Source organism: Electrophorus electricus, chromosome 12, assembly GCF_041902795.1.
Source record: "Electrophorus electricus isolate QZ-2024a chromosome 12, ASM4190279v1, whole genome shotgun sequence".
Taxonomy (NCBI): domain Eukaryota; kingdom Metazoa; phylum Chordata; class Actinopteri; order Gymnotiformes; family Gymnotidae; genus Electrophorus; species Electrophorus electricus.
The window spans coordinates 20,649,318-20,664,816 of record NC_137508.1 but is presented as its reverse complement, the minus strand read 5'-3'; the positions used below and the strand labels follow the sequence as shown (position 1 = coordinate 20,664,816).

Here is a 15,499-nt window from a genome sequence, read left to right as displayed (position 1 = left end):
ATCACGCTCTCTGCTTCAGCTTAGTGAAGTCATCACCATGTGCTGGAACACATCACACTCTGTTACTGTAAGATGTTAATAACTCAGGCTGTATCTCTTTCTTTATCGCCGATAAGCGTGGAGTCACTTACCTGAATTTTAACAGCGATGACAACGGAGCTGAGCTCTTTGTCCAGCTCCCTCAGGATGATCAGCCTCTTTAGAGTGAGACTGCACAGCCTACACATAGCAGAAGACACAGGAACATAGAGAGAGGGGATATGAAAGAGTAAGGGGGAGGGGAGATCAGTCCTTAGTACTGTTACACATCTGGCACAGTAACAGGCAGATATCAGCCTGATATCATCAGCCTGCCATATTACAGGCCTCTGATTGACAGCAGCATCAATAGCAGCTTCAGCCTGATTTACTGCTATTACAGCCTGACACTCCACAATAGCAGGCCACTGAGTGAACTCATCCAATTGTGAAATCTTGATGCAAAGAGAAAAGAATTTGAACCTATACAATGATTTATAAACTCTCTTATATGGAAACAATGTCAATATTCATGAAGACCATGTAATTAATTATAAATTAATAAGATAATCATGTATGGCAAAGTTCTAAACACTAAATACAATGTCAAAACTGTATGACATTCAGATTTTCTGCCAGTAATGCCACTACATGAGGTTACCACATAGGTTACACCTCATGTGGGGCATAATAATTCAGGAAAATGTTCAAACTTGCTAGAAGCAGTCATGTTTGGAGTATGTACTGTTAGTGCAGCAGTAAATAGCTTTGGCATGTGATATGTGGTTCTGGAAGCAGTAAATCTTCAATCTCAGGTGTTTCTACAACTGAGAGGGACTAAAAGCTGTTCGGAGTGAATAATTATGACTACAATAATCATTTAAGATCACAAATCATCACCAAACTGGAACACACTGGCAGCTCTGCCATTCAATATGTAGGCAACAGGATCATTCAAGCACAAGTGGTAGAACAGGAGAGAAAATAAGTCATGGTTACCACCAATTAACTGCTCCAATTAACATCTTGATGCATGTGAATGGGATAGGCAGAGAGAGCGCCAATATAATACATGGGCCTTTTTCCATACGGAATGTCACCCCCCCCCCCACGGCACTGAAACGAGCACACTAATCTCTCTGTGTGAGCTCACACAGGCAGTGTGGGTCAGCCCTCTCTCAGGCCTCTCATCCTGCTGCAGTAGGAGAACCTATCCACTTGGCAGCTGTTACGCGTTAAACTAAACGCAGCACGGACAACTCTCCCACTAAGGCCGACATGCGGTCCTGTCTCATTCTTCCCCGACGGCCGTTCTGGAGGCTCGGAGAACGATCCATTTGGATGTGGATGTGGCCCACAACCTAACCTGCTGCACATAGCACTTTGCTGCATTTGCATTACAAATAAGGGTGACGAGCCCAATAAACTAAACTGTGTTGACTTGTGCAGAGTTTCAAATGAAACACACTAACAGCTGGCAGCAATGCATCAGCAGTGTTAGGGAACATGCAGCACTGTGAAATTTGACTCCAAGGCATTTCCTTGTTGAAACAGAGCAACAGAGCGCTTGGTTATATTCTTCTGTCCCGAGTACACACAAACTACACATAAAATATAACACACACACCCACACCCACACTTCCTAAAGGTCATGTCAGTGGCAAACTGTTTCCAGAGAAAATGTCCATTCTTTCTCCCTGACCCCTTTCCCATCATGCTTTCCATTTCTTCACATACAGTTCCACTGCATTGCCCAAAGCCACATTCTTTTGTAGGAAGCTGAAGGGCTCCAGGTCACAGCTTCCATGATCCTCCAGCCAACATGCTTCCATGCTCCCCTCCAGCACCCCCAAAGCAGAGTAAATGTGCAAAGAAAAGTAACATCAGCTCAGAGCCAGAATGTGCTCAACTTAGCAACACAGATCTGTGGCAATTTTTCCCACCAAAATTAATTAAATGGAACTTAAGATCTATCAATGCTGAGGAACTCTTCATGTAATGTTAGTTACTCCTTTAAAAACATCTGAAAATGTCAACCCATTTATCTTTCACATTAGTGGCAAAGTTCACACTGTACACCAATTATATTATTCAAACTTCTAACCACTCACTGCAGACTACCCACTCTCAAATGGCAACTCTGCAGGCCATTACACCGATATATAATTGATTACTAATCATATGCACTACTACTTACCCACGCTGCTAAACACTCTACACTACACCAATGACTCACACTACTGTTAACTACTCAAACTGCAGATTGTGTAAATATCCTTCTTAATGCAAATTCATCCTAATGCAAAAAAAAAAAAAAAAGACACCACAATTATATAAACTTAATTATAATTATCTGGGGGGGGACCAAATTGACACAACAGATGCAAAATGTAATCTGATGGGAGAGTGTGAAAGCAATTAGCACATGACACAGAATACCAGAAGGAAAAAGCAGCTGGTCTCAGCCAGGGCCACGGTACCACTGAGGTGAGATTCCAGGCAGTCTTCCAGACCACTGGACTTCATGCTTCAGCCAACACTGCTGTATGACATATCACAGTGTTTGTTTTTTGAAATAGGTTCTCATAACCATAGTGAAATTATATAACTGTCACACTGTATTCACCATGTTGTTAAAGTGCAAAAAAGAAAAAAACAACAACTAAAAAAGTAGCTCTAAACTTTTCATGTGAGAAATCATAGATTCACAGGCTTATTACAAGCTGGTACATGGTCAGTACACAGTCTGAAGTTTGCAAAGGGAAGGCTCCAGTTACAGTAAAGGAAGCTCTGGAGTAAACATGTCAGGCCTTCTTGGTGAGGAATTCTCCTCGATGAAGAGTGCTGTGAAATCAAGGGCAGATGTAGCAGGGAGGGAGCCCGATTAGGGATGAAACGGCTGAGGTGGCTTGTGGGAGTGGAATGGACTAAATAAGCAGCACAACTGCCTCAGCTCCTGCACCTCTGATCTTTCACCAACTGCATTCAACGGCCTTCTGTTATTTCCAGGGACCTCCAAATTTACATAGATGTACATCAAAAATGTACAAAACAAAGAAGAAAACAAATGAACATACAAGTGCACAATAAATGAATAAAAATGAAAAATAATGTAAATAAGTGTAATACAAAGGCTTCATAAAACTTTCAGAAAAGTCCCAGAAGTGACAGTGTGCCTAATCTCATTTTTGACTGGCTGATATAAAATAGGTGTGGGAAAACCCTAGACACCACTGATGCATGTCAAAATGGGTCAACATGAAATGAAAGTGAAAATAGGATCCTATGAGTCTCTGAGATGAATTATGAACACTCAAACCACATTGGAAGGTTGTCAGGGATGCACAGATAAGCAAGCAATGGATACAATCGACTATTTGAGTGTGGTTGCCTGATTTCAGTTAGGGCACTCAATGCATAAGCACAAGGACTCTTAATTCTGTCATAAATGTGAGGTGCGTAATTTGACCCACAAGCAGAAATTAAATCTGAAGTATGAAAACTAAACACAATTGGTCAGCTGAGACAGATCTGAGATGCATGGAAAGACCATGTGTAAACAGATATGCGTCACGGCTCGCTACTTATGATCGGATCACTTGAGGCGAGAATTTAATAGCAAGTGGGAACAGGCCTATGAGTTACTGTAGAAAAGTTAACTACAGTCAGTTCAGCTATTCAGGAAATTAGCTCCCTAAAAGAAGATAAAAAAATAGCCTTAATGCAAAGTTTTTTTTGGCAAAATTACAAAAAGCTTGGAAACAAAGTAAAAAGAACCCAAAATAACTTCAGGATGAAGAAATGCAGCTAACATTCATCTTGTCCAGTGGGAATAAGTAAGCATTTCATCTTATTTCCAATTGCTAATAATTATAATTTGTAGTAACAAAGTACATAAAGATTCATGTCAATTCTAAATTTAACGTAGACTTTTTATGTGGGCCTATGACAATGAAAACATGTTGTGCTCTGGAATGTCCAGTGTCTCACCATGGGCCTTAGGGGCACTGTGCTGGGAGCCCTTATCAGCACTGATGCCTTGTTATTTACTGTGCACTCAGTTGGACTTGTACCATCTCAGAAATCCTCAGTGGGGAGGTTGCACTCCAACATAAGTGCTCTCAGTATACAAAGTAAAAAAAAAAAAAAAAAAAAAAAAATACCCAGACTAAACTAAATAAAATGGCATATATAAAAAACATTTGACCATGGAGTTAAACCATGGATGAAACTGTAAATGGAAAAACTACGTAGGTCTCATTCACATGGGTGAGAAAAAGCAAAACAAAACTCAAAACAGTTAAAATGGTAAGGAATAAAGGGCTATTTAGAGAGGAGTGAGAAATAGATTAAAGAAAGAATGAAAGAGATTAACAGAAAGTAGCCTGAATTAAAAAAAAGAAAAGAAAAAACACACACACACTCTCACTCGGCCATCTCTACCATAAAAAAAACAAAAAAAAAACCCAAAACAAAACCGCTCGTCCTTCTCTCAACCAGAGGGTGATGCCTCCTGAAGATGCAAATACTTTTTTTGTGGCCTGACGCGATCCGCAGTCAATGCTCTCAGCTGGAGGGCAGGGTGGAGCTCTACTCCATGCAAAATCTACACTTTATTGAATGACTCATTTGCAAGAAAGCACTTCTCATTAGAGCCTTTCGGTCCGTTAGCTTGGTGATTAGAGTCGGGTTCTCTGGTGAGTTCAGGCAACGCTGCGTTCCCAAGCACATGGTCTGACTTGATCGATTCTCAGGGCTGTTTTCTTTAGATAGTACATGAAGAAGAAGATGTAGACGAAAGAAAAAAGTCACACAACCAGCTCACCTTAATAGTACTGTGGCAGTGAAAGAATTTCCCAAGTGGTGATTTAGACTAAACTATTTGCTTTATTTATTTTCCTTTCACAATGTACATTTTTTTCATAAAGGAGAAAAGGCATGCACACCTCAGTGCCCTTCTGTTTTCAGCATTTAACAATAAACGAGTATTTAATTTGTCTTAAAATTGTGCTCTCTGTCTTTTAAGAAGCAATCACATATCTATTAATAGCCTAACAAGAAAACTTATTTATATACTACTAAAATCAGGATAAAATCAAATCTGCAAAAGAAAGTAATATCCGAAAAAGTTTTTTGCATATTACATAAAATGTAATATGCAAAAAACAAACCAAACAAAATGGCACTAAAGTCATACTGCAGTGTTGCGCCTCTCTAAATCTTTTATGTGAGATATGGTAAAAAAATAAATGAAAATGCAATATTTCCTTTAGCATAAAGAAAACCTTTATAAAATTTAGACCTGAGCCATCAAATCCTTGCTGCTCATCTAGGAAAACCAGCATGTTCACCTTATGTGGTTTCAGAAAGGACCGAATGGGGTAACAATGCTCCTGGCAGCACTAAAAACTCTATGGGTCTATGGGTTCCTATAGTAGGGAGCAGGCGACTATCTGCTTGAGCTCGCTTAGACATAAATGCAGAGGTGGACGTCTGTGACTTCAGCAGGTCTCCAAGAGTCATCTGTTTTGCTTCATGGAGCACCACTTTAGCAGAGTACTCTTTGTCCCCAACCACGCACTGGAACTGCTCCTTCTATTCTACATTCCCAGTGTCTCTTTGTTGAATACATAATTCATCTCCTCTGTGTCATCAATATAATTCCACCTATATCATGGTCCAGCAAGCCTTTGCCAAAAGTTTTTGTAATGCAACTGGTTCGTATATCTCCTTGAGAACACTGCATATCTTTCACTTAATGTTTGTTGTCAAGGTGGTGTCCTCCTCTGATGGCTTCAGAACATCTCCAGTCAAGAGTTTCAGGAAGGGTTTGTCTGATAACATGGTACCAATAGCTTCCAACAGACAGCAGATCTGTAAACTGCAGGTATCAAGGCCATGTTCACAGACTAAAGGACAGTGATGTCCTGCCAGCTCAAAATTAGGTGCTGGCATCACTGGTCATGCAAAATTCTTTGGATAGCTGGGATTTGCTCCAAGACATTCTAGCATCTGATTACCTGGAACACACCTGTGACTTTGTAACTTTGACTCTTACGTTACTCACCTGCTGATAAGATTAAGTTATCCATCTTACAGACATTCAACTAACAAACTAATAATGTTAATGTTATTGTGGGTCCTACAGCAAGTAACCCAAGTAAAACTAATAATTTTGTAGACAATTACATGTTATATACAGTATTACCTCAAACTCAGAAAAACATAGCTAGCACAGTTATTTTTCTATACTTACTTTCCTTCATCTGCAGTTTAGCCTCGCATAGTGTGTATTGAGTCCTCGTTTAGGAAAACTTTTGTTGCCAGTCCTGCATCACACTGACCAGATTGGAAAAGCAGTCAGACACAAAGTGGTTAGCACACACATACAGGATTTTGCTGACAGTAACTGGGATGTTGCCATCAAAAATAAACTTTATCCATTCTGTCCTTTGTGACTGGGGGCCGATGTAGTTTTGTGCTGGTCTGTGCAGTTCCCATGCTTAGCTATTAGCGTTGACATTATGATAGGAGTCCTGGAGTATGTGGGGAAAAAAGTATGCAAAAGTAGTTCTCATACTGTGGTTGGACATACTTGTACTAGTGTGGTATAATGCTAATGATGCCAAAAAATAACTAGGCCTTCAACATATACAAATAATAAGCACTGAATATATGCAAATATATACACAAGCACTGAAAAAGTTCATTTTTCATAACATGTCCCTTTTAAATCATTGTAGCAAGCCAGCAACAGATTATTCACAGGTTGCAGTGTTGTCGTTAAGTGTTAAGACAGGTCCATGCTGACGAATTTAGCCTCAATTACAAGTATTTATTTACTGTGAAATCTATTAAATTTGGCCATTGATAAACTTGTCTAGGATAAACCTAATAGGCTCACTCCCATACCTTACCAGAACAAGGCCATACTGGGGGGATTTGTAGATCCAATTGGGCTTTCGCCAGATCTCTTGCCTTCAACCATCTCTGAGAGAACATACTGACCATGGTGCGACACAGCCCCATTTCTTGGGCTGAGCAGTACTTAGCCTTTGCCTTTGCCAAATGTAAATTGTGCCCAAAACAGTTCAGCCACAGCCAGTTCAGCTTGTTCGCTGCTAGCTAGGTGAGACCCCAAATTTGATACATTTTCCCATTTCACAGTGACCTTTCTGGCAAAGATTTTGGACATTAATCTAGATTAGTTGGTTGAATAAAGAGACTGACACTCAGTAGCACTGGGAGCAAACAGAGAAATGTCATGAAAACTATACTTTTGTTTTCATTATGAATCTATTTAACATTCATTATACATGTATTGAAGTGTAAATCAAGAAGGGCCTCACCTCATGACAAAATGTAACACGTGAACATTGTGGTTGACTTGTCAACAGCATGGTATTGCAATATTGTACTTATTGCGACAACTCTAAACTTTAAAATTAAAACCAGATTAAATGTAAAACTAATTGACTTTCAGCATTTGAGTCGCTTTTACATATTATGTTACATATTTACCTGTATAACAGTATGTGTGCTCCCCAGGATTGAACCTTTGACCCTGATGTTAAAACCTTGCTCTACCTGCTCTACAAGGTGAGCATTTACATTGTTCATGATGCAAATTTTGCCCCCAAGCTGTTTCAGTGTCCTGCCATGTTCCTCCACAGTGCAAATCTGTCTCTGCAGTTAACCAGAACATTTAAATATGTCATAGGCTCGTATGTGCTGAACTCACTTAAAGGTCCCGGAATCAGTCAAGGATTACTGGGGTCAGGGGGAACCCCTGCTTCATATTACTTATGAGAAACATGAAGATGTAGATCACTATGATTTCCACAATGCAGACAACAGAATCCTGGAACTGTTTTGCTTCCTGCTGACCGCTTTGGGGGTGTGTCCCTAAAACGCAAGCAAGTTTAACAGTCCAGGAAGACCAACTTCAGGGACATTTTTCCACGCTTCATTAATTTTGTTTTAATAGGTCTCGGTATTCTTACATTATTGTGTTGAAAAGTACAGTAAAACCCAATGCAGCAATAATAACCATCTTCTCATCTCAACACTGATTTCAGCTTGTGGCTTGATGTGCCATGGCAAAATGGTTCATGTGGTGCTGACTGGCTGTAGTCCAGTGAAACTCACTTTTTCATTCGCATAAAGCTGATATCTTTTTTCCTGATATCTTTTTTTTTTGTCACACTTAAATGCTTCAGATCATCAAATTTAAATATTAGACAAAGATAACACAAGTAAACACAAAATGCAGTTTTTAAATGAAGGTTTTTATTATTAAGAGAAAAAAAAATCCAAACCTACAAGGCCCTGTGAAAAAAAGTGATTGCCCTTAACCCTAATAACTGGCTGAGCCACGCTTAGCAGCAACAACTGCAATCAAGCGTTTGCGATAACTCGCAATGAGTCTTTTCCAGCACTGTGGAGGAATTTTGGCCCACTCATCTTTGCAGAACTGTTGTAATTCCGCCACATTGGAAGGTTTTCAAGCATGAACCACATTTTTAATGTCATGCCACAGCATCTCAATCAGAGGGGGGAAAAATCCAAACCTATATGGCCCTGTGTGAAAAAATGATAGCAGCCCCCCCCTGTTAAAAAGAAAATTAACTGTGGTTCATCACATCTTTGGAAAGCTGAGTTCAATTTCTCTAGCCACACCCAGGCCTGATTACTACCACACCTGTTCTCAATCAAGAAATCACTTAAATAGGATCTGCCTGACAAAGTGAAGTAGACATCATGCTGTGATCCAAAGAAATTCAGGAACAAATGAGATACAAAGTAATTGAGATCCATCAGTCTGGAAAAGGTTATAAAGCCATTTCTAAAGCTTTAGGACGCCAGCGAACCACAGTGAGAGCCTTTCTAAGGTCATGCCACAGCATTTCAATCAGATTCAGGTCAGGACTTTGACTAGGCCATTCCAAAGCCTTCATTTTGTTTTTCTTAAGCCATTCAGAGGTAGACTTGCTGGTGCGTTTTGGATCATTGTCCTGCTGCAGAACCAAAGTGTGCTTCAGCTTGAGGTCACGAACAGATGGTCAGACATTCTCCTTCAGGATTTTTTGGTAGACAGCAGAATTCATGGTTCCATTTACCGCAGCAAGTCTTCCAGCTCCTGAAGCAGCAAAACGGCCCCAGACCATCACACTACCACCACCATATTTTACTTTTGGTATGATGTTACTTTTATGCCAGATGTAATAGGGCATACACCTTCCAAAAAGTTCAACTTTTGTCTTGTCAGTCCACAGAGTATTTTTCCAAATGTCTTGGGGATCAAGATGTTTTCTGGCAAAACTGTGACGAGCCTTTGTGTTTTTTGCTCAGCAGTGGTTTTTGTCTTGGAGCTCTGCTATGCAGACCATTTTTGCCCAGTCTCTTTATGGTGTAGTCATGAACACTTGCCTTAAGTGAGGCCTGCAGTTCTTTGGATGTTGTGGGGTCTTTTGTGACCTCTTGAATGAGTCGTTGATGTGCTCTTAGGGTAATCTTGGTTAGCTGGCCACTCCTGGGAAGGTTCACCACTGTTCCATGTTTTCGTCATTTGTGGATAATGGCTCTCACTGTGGTTTGCTGGAGTCCCAAAGCTTTAGAAATGGCTTTATAGCCTTTCCTGATGGATCTCACTTGTTCCTGAAATTCTTTGGCTCGCAGCATGATGTCTAGCTTTTGAAGATATTTTTGGTCTACTTCATGTCGTCAGGCAGGTCCTACTTAAGTGATTTCTTGATTGAGAACAGGTGTGGCAGAAATCAGGCCTGGATGTGGCTCAAGAAATTGAACTCCGCTTTTCAAAGATCTGATAAACTACAGTTAATTTTCTTTTTAACAGTGGGGGGCCATCACATTTTCACACAGGGCCATGTAGGTTTGGATTCCCCCCCCCCCCCCTTAATAATAAAAACCTTCATCTAAAAACTGTATTTATTTTTGTCTAATATTTAAACTTGTTTGATCTAAGGCATTTAAGTGTGACACATGCAAAAAAAAAAGATATCAGGAAGGGGCCAAACACTTTTTCACACCACTGTATCTTCAATTAATGATAGCTAAACTGACTGTCAGTAAACCTAGGCTACATTCACATAGTAGGTATATGTGGCTTCAATCCGAGATTGTTATTTTTTTTTTCCATATGGGACATGGACAATGAATGTCATTTTTCAATTCTGATTTGGGCCGCTTTCATATGTCCAGACATCACCAGCTTATCTCCATGGGTTGTTGTGGTAATGACATAGGTGTCAGAAACTATGCATCAATGCTGGTGATGTGGATTTCAAATGTGGATACAGGAGAGATGGAGGTGCACCATCTCACTCTCCAAACAATACCTCTGTTAAATCATGGTTCAGAACTTATACATTGCAGCAGACAAACCCAGCAAGGGAGGAGGCTGTTTTACATTTCTATCTCTCTGTATCTGACATTGTCACGTTGCAAATGGTGCAAAGGACACCCTGAAATATGATTGAGCGCCCAGACTGATGCAATCCACCTCCAAATGTAGTTTGGATCCGATTTTTTTTCAGACTATCAAAAATCAATTTGGATACAGTCTGAATATGCCAAAAATCAGATTCGGCAGGCTGAACATGGTCTTTGCCTGAACAGCTACATTGGAATTCATGCCATGTTTTATGTGATGGAATTATCCATGGCATCCTCCCTCAGTCTCGCAAACAGTAAAAAAATGGTTCAGCTCACTCCTCTGCACAGCCTTATAAAAAGTCTGTTTCTCTCTCACCCATACAAACACACTCCATCTAAACCCCATCCATTTTTCATCTTTTCTTCATCTTTCACACAGTGAATTTTTAACCTCCATCATCCCCCCGCCTCTCCCACCTCCTTTAGTTCAGCCCTTCAGATGGCTGTTTGTTCCACCTGCCTGTTAATGCACAAAGATGCACACTCAGTACATGGTCAGAATTAGCACAAAAACAGCAGGAGTGTTTCACATTGGTTTGGACTTGCAAACAAATGATCGGAGTAGGTACAAATTAAAATGACAAGAATTACAACAGAAAGAGGAAGAGAGAGAAAATAAAACAATGCAACGAGTGAAGAACAGACACAAAAAATGATGCATCAGGAGTTCTCACCTGGTAGATCATCAGCGAACAATCAACTCCAGTACTTAAGGTACTTGACTTGTAATCGAAAGGTTGCTGGTTCAAGCCCCACCACTACCAAGTTGTCACTGTTGTGCCTCTGAGCAAGACCCTTAACAAGGCCCCTCAATTACTCAAGTTGTACTCAGTCATAACTAAGTCGCTTTGGATAAAAGCGCCTGCTAAATGTAAATGTATTGTAGTTGCTTTACTGCACGTTTGGTGTAGTTGAATCATCTGAATGTAATGTAATGAATCATCTGAAAAAACACTGCCTATTCCTATACTATCCCTTCTTCTACTGAGACACATCCAGATAAACATGTGGAGGAAGATAAGAGGTCATTGATTGCACTGCTTTGCTCTATCCGTGACCGCAGTCATGACATTCGCAGCTGTGAGTTTTATGGACCATCCAAGAAAACAAAATAAAGAGAACCTAAGCCTGCTCATGCACACTTACCAGCTACTTTATTAGAAACAGCTTTTAGGTGTACAGTGGTCCAGGTTTTTGGTTGGCATACTGCAGCAACACCTGTAAACCATCCAGTGACACTGCTTTGCCTGATAAATTTGCACCAGCTTGAATAGCGCAACCATGCTCACTACTGTCAGTGCTCATGCTGTGAATGAGAACGGTCTGGCAGCCCAAGCATCTAGTCAGCACTGGTTCTGCAGGCAAAAACTGACTGATTAATCGGGTAGAGGGTGACTGCAATGGTGTCTATTTGTGTTTTGTGTGTTCATATTTGTACATCTATAAAATGCACAGTATATAGTAGACATTCCTAATAAAGTAGAGGGTGAGATTAGGTACAAAATGGATACTGGTAAAATGACTGGTGAGTGTTATGTGGCTGTTTGGGTGGAGTGAATACCCACTACCAGTAGCACTGCTGTCTGCTACTGACCCGATGCATTTATCTAAAAACAGGTCTCGGTCCAGATTTTGATGGGCCCTGCTGGGTTTTGGCCATAGTAGGGTCGACATCTGCTTAATGGAGGACTTGGACGTGCCAAATGCTGGAGTAGTGAAGATCGAAGATTAACGGCACTGCGCATGTGTGAAAACAGGAAAGTTGGTAAGACTCTATGGCCCTACAGCCAAGACTGGTTAATTGGCTGAGATGAAAAGAATCTTAGCAATGACCCCCCCCCACACACACACAACTCCAGCACAGCAAGTTCAACCACCTGCTAGAGGCAAAAAGGTACAGGCTTAAATACAAGGCAGTTCTCCTGCAAAATGTGAGAGAATGAAAGAGGGAAGAAAGGAAGATGGAAATGGAGAGTTTGAGAGGCAACAGGGGATCAAGTGAAAGATCAACTCCTTGACTACCACTCCTGAGTAGACCAGTATACAGAGGGGAATACACACCCAAATATACCCAAACACAAAAGGAAAATTCCATTTCATTAGCCCCTGTATGACCCTGCTACCACACTCTCTAGGAACACGGCAGGGTAGGAAATGAGGCAAGGCCTTGCTTCAGAGCAGCGAGCGAACAGTCTGAATCAGGCAACAGAAGCAGAACCCCTCAGCGTCACAGTCAATAACACTTTATCCAGAAGTATTACGCGCACACCAAGAATCTGCTTTGCATACACGGTGTGTGACGGCCAGTGTGGAAGCACACAGGCAAACTTTCCCTCAACTTTCTTAAAACAGGACTACGATAAAATTGATATTGATGAGGATAGGGTGTTATTTTTATTCAAAATGGGTAGATCTGTCAAAAGCATATCACACAGTAGAAATAAACCTGACAACAGTCATTCTGGAGTTTTTGGCTTGCATGTCAAAGTACACGCCTATTTTCTACCGCAAAACACTGTCGAGCTACCGGTGCTGAAGTCAACTCTAGAAATGAGAAAAAAAAGAGTGTGGAGCCAGAGAAGGGCACAGAAATGAAAGTGAATTTGTGATATCCTCCAAAACTGAGGAAATTTCTGACAAAAAAGTTGATATCAGTTATATGAAAGTGATTTGGATATCTGAGAAGTGACATCTGAAACACCTGAAAAGGTACCATACCAGTGAGCATGTTGTCTATTCTGGCCATTACCCCATACGAAAAGTGAAAAGGTTCAGTGTTTATATTCTTACACATTTTAATTTACATTAGAGTTGTACTTAAGTGTGCCAGGCCCTTTTTGATCAATTTGTTAACTTTTTTATAAAACTTGGTTATAATTTTATAAATATTTTATGTTTGCTGCAATTTGTTATAATAGTCACAGCTTTGTTTAATTTACCTTATTTTAATACATTACTAAGCAAGTTAGGTTTTATGGTTTTCTTAAGGGAGATAAAGCATATTTGCCCATTTAGATGTTTACATTACATTATTGTATTTTAACAAATAAACTACATCCTACAGTTTCACTAATGAACTCAATAGCTTTTTAAGGCTTCAGTCATTATAAGGATACTCTTCACATTAGCAGCATTATAAAATTATGTATTGTGATAAATATGAATATTGATCCATGTGAAAAAATATATCGTGATCATATTTTTGTCATATCTTCCAGGTCTATTTTCATATGTTCACTATAAGAGAATATTTCCTGCCCCGAGTGGCCTTCCACGCTGCTGGTAAGTGCTGGTATGCAGGCCATCTGCAGCCCCACACCCAGATAACAGCAGACTAAATAAGGGAGCGGAGATCCACTCATGACTCGCAGGCTTACACAGATAGCGACTGCAGAATAGTGTTCCCAAGACCATAGGTGTGAGACCATAGGTGTGAGGCCATAGGTGTGAGGTGTGCAGTACATAGAGCCTGTGACACAGATGTCACACAGTGGAAATGGCACCGATCCAATACCATGTATTGAAATTGGGTCGATATCAGATTTAGTGATTTAGTATATTCAAACCACATGAACAAGTAGAATAGCTGCTGAGTTTACCGTTGGCCTGATGGGTATTAAAGTGAATAGAAAATTTGAATAAGAAGCTGAACAATAAGGCAACTGACCATATGTTTTTTATCTAGAAATAATAACCATCTTTTAATCGATTCAATTTCTGTTGGGTTTCAGCAGAGGTCGAGTTAAGAGAGATTCATAGTACAGGTCTTTCTGTCTGCTCACTTAATGTCTGGTGTGTGTGAGATGTGTAGTTGGTAGAACAGCAATTTACTGCTGAAATGTACAAGTATTAGGAGGTCAATATAAAAAGTTGATGTGCTACTACAGTTTCATTCACTAAAGAGAAAAATGCAAAACTACAGTGTCAGCTTCAAGAGTTAAGCAACTGTACTGAGCAGAGAGAGAAAGAGAGAGAGACAGAGACAGTGTTTGCTAGGAAGTAAGCATGTGATCAGGGCAGTAAAGATCACCTCACTAAGAGAAATGTATTGCAATTGAAGGGCAACCAATTAAATGCTTCAAAAAAGTCTTCAAAACAGTTTCTCTTTGTTTATTTTTAATTATTATTTATATTTCTCATATCTGTGCATGATATGGAGAATTCTAGCATATATAAATACATCTCACCCACCCACACCCACACACACACCAAAAACAAACAAACAAAAACACCCCCCCCCGCCCCCCCGTAATAAGTTTCATCCAAAACAACTCTACAACAGAAGTTTTTAAACATTTCGGATAGGTATCGATATCGTGCAAGATATCAGTATCATAGATACACAGTAACCCACTTTATGTAATACTGCACACATATCACACATACCGCAGGATCATCTATCCTCAAATGCTCAAATATCGCTCAATATACAGAACCCTCTGCTGAGAGTGATTTGTATCCAAGCATATAGATATATTGTAATCATCCAGCACAATCATCCAGCTGTTGTTTTGTCTCCTTTTCCTACACAGATGGTACGATAGGCTTGGCACTTGGATGAGTCATATGCACAGGAACAGGAGGAAAGGAAGAGAGTACTCAGGTGAGCAGACTGCCATAGTGTGAACTCCATCAGGTCTTTACATCCTCCATAAACACAAGCGAGCATCCTCAAAGAGCACTTTGCACAGTCCTTAAAGCAGGAAAGTTAGAAAGCAGCTCCACTCACACAGAGCAACTGTGCAGTTAGAGCAGGCAACTCCATTCATATGAAGCAGCTGGGCAGTCTTTAGAGCAGGCAGGTATAGTGTACTCTGTCATCCTGTGTGTGGAAGGTAAAGCTACACTGATTTCAGACTGCAGAGTGCCAGTGTTGTCTAAAAAATATCGAATCTGTCAAACTGGGATTTAACCTCCATATTGTTTAAAACAAGTTCTTAACCTGTACTGGAAAAAATAAATCGGTTGGCTTGGAGATGATGCTATGTTGAAATACCAGCTTCTGTGGGATAAGTTGTACAACACA

At 40.2% G+C, this 15,499-nt stretch overlaps 1 protein-coding gene across 5 annotated transcripts in view; it reads right to left on the bottom strand.

Annotated features, from left to right (window-relative positions):
- zmp:0000000755 (phosphofurin acidic cluster sorting protein 2) overlaps positions 1 to 15,499 on the bottom strand; it is a 57,292-nt gene that overhangs the window by 23,292 nt on the left and 18,501 nt on the right. For 4 of the 5 annotated variants that reach the window (XM_081724307.1, XM_027010531.3, XM_081724308.1 and 1 more), the window contains exon 2: positions 132 to 219. In XM_081724307.1, the coding sequence (XP_081580433.1) occupies positions 132 to 219 (88 nt within the window). Of the gene's footprint in view, positions 1 to 131; positions 220 to 6,274; positions 6,358 to 15,499 lie in introns of all 5 variants that reach the window. The other variant, XM_081724309.1, reaches the window with a different exon arrangement.